Raw genomic sequence first — 10,455 nt, forward strand, 5'->3', positions numbered from 1 at the left:
TTACAATTCTTAGATTAATTTAGAGTTTTAGATTAAATTTCATTTCATTTTAACAACTTGTCTTCTTTTAGTGTTTGGATAAAATTTAGCTTAATTAGCAACAAATAATAAACCAACTCCCTGTGAAGATGATAACTCACTCACTATTGTATTACTTGTTGACGATCATGTGCACTTGCATGACACTTTGCTAAAATTGACAAAAATCTTAAAGTAAATTGCCTTGATAAATTAGCAAGCAACAAGTTCAAAGGGATTGGATATAGTTTATGAATTTGCTATATATCTATAGCAGCAGGCCTATTACTTTTTTTTTTTCTATGCACATTTGAACCCAACACTTTTGAAGCTTTCAAAGCATTTAGAATGACCAATTCTTTCTTCGCAATTAACAACACATTATGTTGCTTAGACTTGGCCGTGTGTTCAATTCTTTCACCCTTCTAGACAGATTTTTCTTTAGGATTCGTTTCATACTACATAGTGAACAAGATCATATAGTATAAGGTGGAATCAAAATTAACATATATAGTCAAAAAATGGATAGAAAAGAAAAGATTTAATTGAAAATTGAACTTGCAATTGTACTAATTAATTATATCAACATCATCTTAAAAATTTAGATTCTAGACAGTGCTAATAAAATGGTATGTCACACATTTTTTAAAGTGAGCAAAAAAAATACCATACACTTCCCCTTATTAAATCAATTATACCAACTGTATCTTGACCCCGGTCAACTTATCAAATAACACAAAAAAAAAAAAACTATTTGAGAAATTAAACTTAGTAATTAAAATGCATCACCTTATTTGGTTCATTGTTAGCACTGTTTCCTGCATGTGTTGCCTACATTAAAATAAAAATATTGTGAATAATTTATAGATGGATATATTTTAACTGTCAAAACTAATCAATATAGTAATTTTGAGTTGAGTTTGAACATAAAACTGCATTAATGTTAATGTCTCCAATTTCAAGATTTTTCAAAAAGCAAAACCACGATTTATTCACAACTGTTCCACCCTCTATGAACTATGTATGGAGTATATAGTGTCAATTAATGATCAAACACAGCTTAAAGCAATTAACATGTTAGGTACCCCAAGCTTTATCATAGCTGGAGACATCAGCATCTATCTTGAATTAAAATTCAAAGTACATAATACGTATACATTTTGATATTAATAAAAATAAATAATTGCACAATTCACATTCATAAAATTTAAATCAACAATGAATAACACGTTATTGGTTATAAATTGAGGGGAAATTTTCACTAAAACAAAAAGGTGAGAATATTTTTCTTTTCTTGTTACTTTTCAAAAGTAACATTCTTAATTTTCCCCCCTCCAAGTTATCCCATTCTTTTGGTAATTTATAAACTTTTGAAATAAGGAAGAAATGGGCATATTTATTGCCTATGGAAGAAGATAGATACAGCTTCACATCAATTGTCATAAATAAAATTTACTTTCTAAATGTTAGATCAATTAATTAATTATCCACTGGAAACCCTTCAATTTTGGAAACTTATCTAAAAATAAGCAATAATTAAAGATTGTCAACTGAATTGAGAAATGCCTTTTCAGCACAACTGAAGCTATTTGGTTTCCAACCAAAGTAAATAAATCGCATATTAATAAGATTCAACAATAGAGGAAAGGCAAGCACGGTAAAAAAGTCTTTACAGAATAGCATAAAAATTCTCAACTTGTACAACCTCGGTTTTAACCAACCCATCTACTAAAGAGTTCCAAGGTTCTAAGGTTTACAAGGTTTTTATTTAAGATTCTTGTTTAATAAGGTTATAAGGCTGTAGCTTGTAATGAGATTTACCAACCCCTTACAATGTTTACAAGTTAATGTCCCTTAACTTTATCCCTTCCTTTCCCTTTAATTTTATAAAAGGGTATCAATTCTCTTTCTCTTTTCTTTATCTCTCTGATTTTCGTTTTTGTTTTTTCTTGACATACAAGGAACAATGAGCATTCAAATTTTCCTTTTTTCCTTTTGACTAATCCAAACCATTTTATTAATTTATCAAAAGGATACACGTGATGGACAAACATATTGCAGCGACTAAGATACATCATCAAAAAGAATAAGAGAAAAGTATCAGATCGATAACCAGTCATTACATTCAACTATACTCCCTAAATAAAATGTAACAGGACCAAAACCCATTCACAAAACAAAGCATAGCCAGCTTTGCCACATCCAGAGAGACCCGACTAAGTTGTGAGGTGATGTGAATGGAAGTTTATATATGGATAACATGTTCAAAGCTTTCCCAAATTTTCTGCAATCTCATGTGAAAATAAAGAACATTTAATTTGGTGTGAAGGTTGAAGAAGCAACCTTGTCAAATATTTTGTTTCACAAATTGGTAAGCGGAAAAGAGAGGAAGGAATAGAAAGAGTAGAAATTAAGGAGAAATGGAATTTCCCTCCCACTTTGGTAGGAGAGATCAAAGGAAAAGGGAAGGAAAATAAGTGGACATGTATCTTTTCATTTCCTCAAATCCAATTTTTAAAGCATGTTATAGTCTGTTCAGGAAAATTAAGAAAAACAAAAGAAAATGTCAGCAATAGTTTTGAAGCATGTAAATTGTAACAGCTCCTAACATCTTGTAAAGTATGTGTTAGAGTCACCATAAAACAACAAGATATCTATTCAAATTTCAAGTGATCATAGCAAACAGATCATTCACTTTAGCCAAACAACAGAGAATCATAAAAGATACAAGAAAATGTTCACTTTATACAAATATGATCACAAATTATTTTCAATTTCAAAGAAAAAAAATCTTAAAAGATCACGTGATTAAGATAACAGAGTAACTTTATTCAAACATTTTGGAAATTGTCAAATCATAAAGAAGCATGAATATTTAAAACAACCCACTAAAGAAATCATCAGTAACCTTTGATGTCTATCAGCTCAACAATCTTATCATCTTCAATGAAGTCTTTGAAGTGGCTACATCTCCAATGGATAATAAAGTTGCATCTTGTGTCTGCACACTCAAGAGCCAGATTTGAGCAGGGCTGACCACATTCAGAACATTCAGGGCAAAGATAAACCTTTTGCACGAAAACAAGAGGGTGTGGATGATCGGTTTCTGCAGAGATCCGTCTCCCAAGCTTGATATATGGGTAATCTCTAAGAACACATTTGAAATGAACAGACTTGTCACAAATTGCACAATAATAAAACCAAATGTTGGGGTTTCTTCTTTCTTCACAAATGTCACAATAATGATATTCTGAATAATCATTATCTTCATGGTATATAAGTGTGAGATGATGTTCATCACATTTGTGTTGGGCTTTTTGTGGTAGCCGAGTACATTCCAAATGCACATTAAAATTGCAAGCCTTGCATCTGTATGCTGCTTGATGACAAATACTGTCACCACAAGCATTGCACTGCCCATTATACTTGCGGTAAAAGAGGAGATGGTGCTTCTTGTGTCCTTGACTTATTTTGCTGAAGAAAGGAAATTCACCACATTGAAGGCAGCACGATATATCCTCCAATTTGTAGGCAAAACCAGTGTGCAGGGAACGACAAATTGAACATTTGAAAAAGCAATTTGAAATAAGGTTAAGGGACCACTGAGGGAAAAACCAAAATTGCTTCTTCTTGGGTAACTCAGCACATGATTTGTGGAGATAAAAATCACATTCTGAACAACGATAAAAAGAAGTCTCAATGAGTACACTGCAACAGTCACAACATTTCTCATCCTTTACTTCATCATATAGTACTAAATTGTGTTCATGGCTGAAATGTTTTATCTCTGTATTTATCACATTTTCTCCAAGTTTGATCTCGTTAATGACACGAAAGGTTGGATCCACCACCGTTGGATTTTCATTAAGCTTCTCATAATCATCTATTAACTCAATTTCGTAATAGAGATCAGTATCCTCTTGGACACATTTCACGTGGGCAGTAAACTTACACTCGGAACAATAGTAACTCCCATACTCTTTGTTCACCTCCTCGTGACAAATTCCACATTCCAGTATTCCACACTCATTTTCTACTGCAAAATAGTTGTGGGAAATAGGATGATGATGCCATGCGCTTTTGATGATGCGCGGTAATGCTGTGCAATCCTTGTGAACTCTAAGGCTACATGTCGAGCAAATATAAGGAGCATAATTTCCTGACGTGCCACATGCATCACAAATGAATGACAATCGTCTTAAACACTTAGTGAATGAGTGTTCATGACTAGTATCTTCAATAATAGGTAATGGTGACACACATTCAATGTGAAGGGCAACCTTGCACATTGAACAACAGTAAACAAATCCCTTGAGTTGGGTTTCTTGGCATATCTTGCAAGGGAGACAATCAATATTAAATTGTAAAAAAAGAGAATGTTGGAGGTGGCAAAGGTGATTAATTTCAAAGGGTAGCTCAACACATTTTTTATGCAGGAAAAATCCACGATCAAGAGAAAGGTAAACAGAATTTAATAATGGTGTCCAACATACAAAGCATTGGGAGTACTTGAGTTTTACAGAATGACTTTCAGTATGTTGAAGCATTCCAATATTTTTTTCAACAATGTTATATGAAAACAGAGCGCACTTGATGTGAAGGCGTAATTGACAAGCAGAACACATATAAGCAACTTTGTCACACCTTTTGTTGCAGAAATCGCAATTAAACCAAAGTTTACCATACGGCGAGCTTGATTGAAGATAAAGGCTGTGGTTGCGGTGAAAGGGGTGATTCATCTGTGAAGGTGCCTCGGCACAGTTCTTGTCAAGTTGAAACCCACATGCCACGCAGCTATACGTTGGACCCGACACCACCTCCCCACACGCATAGCAATAAGCCTTCTCATCACTTTCATGGATCCGCTCTTCCTTAAAAACCAGAGGATGCTTATGGCTAAAATGTTGAATTTCCATCTCTCCTTTTATTTCTATGTGAGTTTGAGGGTGAGATTGCTATAAATGTATTTGTGCAAGCGCAAGCCCATATATATACACTTCAAAAAAATTTACTGCCCAAGGAAGCAAAACGAAAAATTGTTTGTGGAAGTACCATTTTCACCCTCATCTTTTATCTCTCTTTGCAAGGAACTGTCTAATTTTAGGTGGGAGATTTTACTCTCTTAATGGATTTAATCTTTAATCTTTATTACTTTCAACTTTGATGTGACCACTATATCCCTTGGTGCCTCAATTAAAATAAACATTATAGTAATATTGAAAATTATCCTATACACCAACATTAAAATTTTTTAAATATTATAAGTAGATTTAAAGGATTATAACATTTATATAGAGTTATAATTTACGTAAATTTATAAATTAATATAATTATTAAATAAAACATGTTAATTGTATAAATTAGTCCAATTACGTAACTAATTATATAAATAAAGTGTGGATAGATCACCTTGAAGTTTAAAACAGCCTAAGGAAAAAGGAAAATATTTTAAAATAAATAAATAAACAGAAGAAGGTGAAGAAGAAGAAAAGAATTCTAATTACTTTATCCTCTTCGAATTTATCTTGTGCTAAATCATTTAGATGAAAATCAATATCGTGTTATATATTTTTTCCATAGGAATCATCTTTTTACTATGTGTCTAAGAATATGACTCTTTCTTTATACTTATCTCGTCATCAGCAAGAGCAAGTAAGGAATATGAGAGAAAATTTTCACTAAGAGTAAAGTATAAGAGTTTTTTTTTTTCATTTTTTAAGATAAAGTTAAAATGCTCAAATTCCCTTTGAAGTTATGCCATACGTTTTGGTAAACATATAATAAATTATCCGATTTTAAATATAAAAATTAAGATTATTATTCTAAATACAATCTTCTGATCTTCCATTTGAATTTAACTAAACTGCACACTAAATTATGCTTTTTCTTTTTTTTCTTTTGGTTTTGTTCTTTATTCCTTTCTTGCTCCTTTTAATTCTCTTGAAATGGTACCAATTGATCTCTTTCTCTTTTCTTTATCTGATCAACTTAGAGTCTCGTGGGATTAACCCAACTTTCGAACAAGAATTGTGAAGTAGTTGAAGAAACCAAAGAAGATTCCATTAGTCGTTTACCTAATGACACTTTTTTGTCTCAGAATTTCCTTGCTTCGCTTTAGAACTGCTTTCAAAACCAGTTTGCTTTGTGCTGTAATTACTATTTTAAGGTTAGATAGCATTACTCTTAATTGTCAATATCAAAGTCCAAAGGAGAGTATTCAAATCAAGATTTTATAACTTCTTGATTTAATTACCTCTTGATTAGCACCTGTATATTTAGTTAATAATAAGTACATATATTGCTCACCTAAAAGAGTCAAGATTAATTTTTTTTTTCAATTTAAAAAAGAAATTACTCAATTATGCTATGAATTGGACAATGGCCTATAGCTCTCCATGATAAACCAAGTTCATTGTTCTTGTTTCCACGCCCATACCAGATTTCTATTGTCATGTGGGAGTCTTTGGCCTATTAGGCGAGAGACTTGAAATAACATATTGGTATTGAGGTTGAATAAATTCACCTTTAAAAAAAAAAAACAACCAAACTCATTGATCCAGGAAATTGAAACTCAATAAAGTGAGCCCTCACTACCAGGTTTAGTTTAAATTCATCAAATATATACTACTAGGTTTAGTATAAGAGGGTTTTTTCAGTTCTTTGAAAAATGTTTTACACCTCTCAAGGGTGTAAAACATTTTACGTGGTCCATAGATATTTTTCTTGTTGACCTGTGAAATGTTTTGCATTTATAATAAATTTTCTGTCTTCCAAAAAAACTTAAATCCTGAAAATTTTTTTTAAAAAATATTTTATGTCAAAACAAACGGATCCTAAATTACATTACTAAATTATGCTTTTTCTTTTTTTTTGTTTTTTTCTATTTGGCCATTCTTTATTCCTTTCTTGCTCTTTTATTTCTCGAAATGCTATCAATTTTTCTTTCTCTTTTCTTTATATGAACAATAAATAACTTATTATAAATCCTTTATAACATAAAAATCATCTTTTCACTTCATGTGTCTAAAAATATGACTTTCTTTATACCTATCTTGTGATCAGTAAAGAGAAAGTAAAGAATATGAGAGAAAATTTTCATAATATAGTTTTTTCTTTCACTTTTCAAGATAAAGTTAAAATATTCAAACTTTCACCCCTTTGAAGCCATGCCATTTCTTTTGGTTTACATATAATAAATTATCCAAGGTTAAATATAAAAATAAAAATTATTATTCCAAACAGTGTTGTCTAATCTTTCACTTGAGTTCAACTAAATTACAAAATAGATTATGCTTTATTTTTTTTTTGTTTTTTCTGTTTGGCCCTTCTTTATTCTTTTCTTGCTCCTTCTATTTCTCTAGAAATGGTATCAATTGATCTCTTTCTCGTTTTTTATCTGATCCACTTCAAGTCTTGTGGGATTAATCCAACATTCTAACAGGAATTGGGAAGTAGTTGCAGAAATCAAAGAAGATTCCATTAGTCGTTTATCTAATGATACCCCTTTGTCTCATAATGCCTTGCTTCCCTTTAGAATTGCTGTCCAAACCAGTTTGCTTTGTGGCTCAATACAAGATGCTGTAATTACTATTTTGAGATTCAAAAAAATTACTCTCGATTGTCAATATCAACTCCAAAGGAGAGTATTCAAATCAAGATTTTATACTTTCTTAATTAGCTCTTAAATATTTAATTTAATAGTAAATATATTTTTTTATTTAAACAATCAAGATTAAATATTTTTTAATTTAAAAAAGAAACTACTCAAGTATGCTATGAATTGGGCAATGACCTATAGACTCTCCATGATAAACCAAATTCATGGGTGCAGGAAATTGAAGCTCAATAAAGTGAGTCCTCACCACCACAGTGGATCTTACCGATAATGAATCTAAATTTGGCCCAAAACTATTATATCTCTCAAATCTTCTAGCAGTCATAAGGAAATGGATTTATCATTATGCAATTATTATTTAATTTTTTATGGCATAATATATAGAGAAGTTCTTAAACTATTTAGTAAAATTTAAATAAATACTTGTACTTTTATTGCATTCAATTAAGCTTTAATACTTTTATTTTAAGCTAAATAAACCCTTATATTTTTATTTTGAATCAAAGAAGCTCTTATGATTAATGATTGACTTAATCAAAATGTCATTTGTTATTCTATATCTCATGACACTAATGTGATATACTAAAATATCATAATTGTGATGATGTGACATACTGATATATCATAATTAATGATGATATAATATGCTAATTTAGCATAATAATATGACCATTTGACATTCTTTTACCCTCCATATCAATGTCATATCATTATAATGTGGATATAAAATAACAAGTGGCATTTTTACTAATTACAATTAATTAATCATAATTTATAAGGCTTATTTGATCCAAAATGAAAGTAAAGGAGTTTGGTTGAATGTAATAAAAGAATAAGGGCTTATTTGAATATTCTTAAATAGTTTAAGGGTTTATTTGAGCATTATGTCATTTTTTATTAATTATAAATAATTAAAGTAAGAGATAAAAGTCTAGTTTGATTTTTTTTTATAGAATGTCTTATTTGATTTGTTCTTAGATGTCAATATTACTCTTATAGCCTTGTGTTATAAATTAGTGACTCCAAAATACAATCAAATCTCATTTTACTTTGAACAGATAACAGATTGAGGCTTGAGCATATATTAATATACTATATATAGTAGTATTTTTTATTCATAAAAAATATATACCATTTATGAAAGATCTTGAGCAGCACACCAAGAAGATCTATCAAAATAAAAAGGCTGTCAATGTCAAGCTAATATTGTATCATAATTAAACATTAATATTTTGGTTCATGAGTTGAATATCCTTTCAAGTTGAGAGGCAGAGTGATCAAATTAATTAATTAATGGTTGCTGATCAGAAGAGAACTAGTCTGACATCTAATGACAGTCCATGCAAATCCAGCACCCTGAAAAAGATCCAAATTTTTATTTCTTATGCTGCTTTTTACAAGAATATATATTTTTCAAAAGGGATTGGATATGGTTTATGAACTTTGTTATATATCTAAAGCAGCAGGCCAAGTACTTATATATTTTTTCCCTGTGCACATTTGAATCCAACACTTTTGAAGCTTCCAAAGCAGTTAGTTTCTCTAGAAATGACCAATTCTTTCTTCACAATTAAAACACATTATGTTGCTTAGACTTGGATGTATGTCTAATATTTTTCTACAGTTTTAAACGAAAGTTTCTTTATGCATATACTTTCACCCTTCTAAAATATTTTTTTCCTTTAGTATCATAACATTGTTGGTTTCATACTACATAATGAACAAGATATAGTAAAGGCAGAATCAAAATTAACATAGTCTAATAGGGACAAAAAATGGATTGAAAACAAAAGATATAATTGAAAAAAAAATAGATTTTAGACACTGCTAATAAAATGGTATGTCACACATTTTTTAAAGTCAGCAACAAAATACTATACACTTCCCCTTATTAGTTAAATCAATTATGCCAACTGTATCTTGACCCCAGTCAACTTATCAAATAACAAAAAAAAAACTATTTGAAAAATTAAACTTTTTAATAAAAATGCATCTTATTTTGTTCATTGTTAGTACCGTTTCCTGCTTGTGTTGCCTAAATCAAAATAAAAATGTTGTGAATAATATAAAAATTCTCAACTCGTAGAATCTTGGCTTTACCCACCATCTATTAAAGAATTCTGAGGTTCTAAGGTTTACAAGGTTTTTATTTAAGATTCTTGTTTAATAAAGTTATTGTTGGAATCTATACTCGAAAAGATAAGAAGAACACAAGAAAAAATAACAGATACTTAATAATTAACAATAAAAAAAATAAGAAAGAGTTTTGAATGTGAAAATCGGTTCAAGGCACGCTATGAAAGGCACTGACTTCAAAGTCGATTTCCATCGCTATCCTGATGCTAATAGCAATCGATGACATCTTACTCCCAAGATACAACGAACCACTAAAAGATAGTCTAATGTGCACTCAAACAGAAAACCTAGCAAACTCGTAAATCTCTCGAATGCTCTTGAAGGAATTTTAGAATGAAGAAGAATAGAGTTTTTGGAAATATCGAATGCTTAGAATGAATTTTTGAAAAAGAGGGGCTGGGTATTTATAGATAGTAAACCATCACCAACATGCCTCTCCATTCAAACACACCTATTCAGAAGTGAACAAATGTGTCTTTCTAAAGGTACATGCCTTTCTACAATAAAAAAGTCATACCTTTCCAATAAATACATTGAATTTTGAATCACCAAAAATAAAATAAGAATTTAAATAAAATGCCGACAATTCCCCACATGATTCAAAATTTAAGGAATACAAAATCAGGTTTTTACAATGCATTCGGTGAAGGTGTCTTGTGGACTTGAACCTTATTTAGCATGAAAAA

The 10,455-nt window shown here is 30.4% G+C and overlaps 1 protein-coding gene across 1 annotated transcript; it reads right to left on the reverse strand.

Moving 5' to 3' along the window:
- Nucleotides 1-2,898: 2,898 nt before the first annotated feature.
- Nucleotides 2,899-4,934, reverse strand: LOC18586176 (uncharacterized). Its single transcript, XM_018128726.2, has one exon. It carries the CDS (start codon nucleotides 4,932-4,934, stop codon nucleotides 2,919-2,921), a length of 2,016 nt encoding a protein of 671 aa, XP_017984215.2. The 3' UTR covers nucleotides 2,899-2,918.
- Nucleotides 4,935-10,455: the final 5,521 nt, after the last annotated feature.

The sequence above is a fragment of the Theobroma cacao genome, chromosome 10, assembly GCF_053813885.1.
Source record: "Theobroma cacao isolate CCN51 chromosome 10, ASM5381388v1, whole genome shotgun sequence".
NCBI classification, from domain to species: Eukaryota; Viridiplantae; Streptophyta; class Magnoliopsida; order Malvales; family Malvaceae; genus Theobroma; species Theobroma cacao.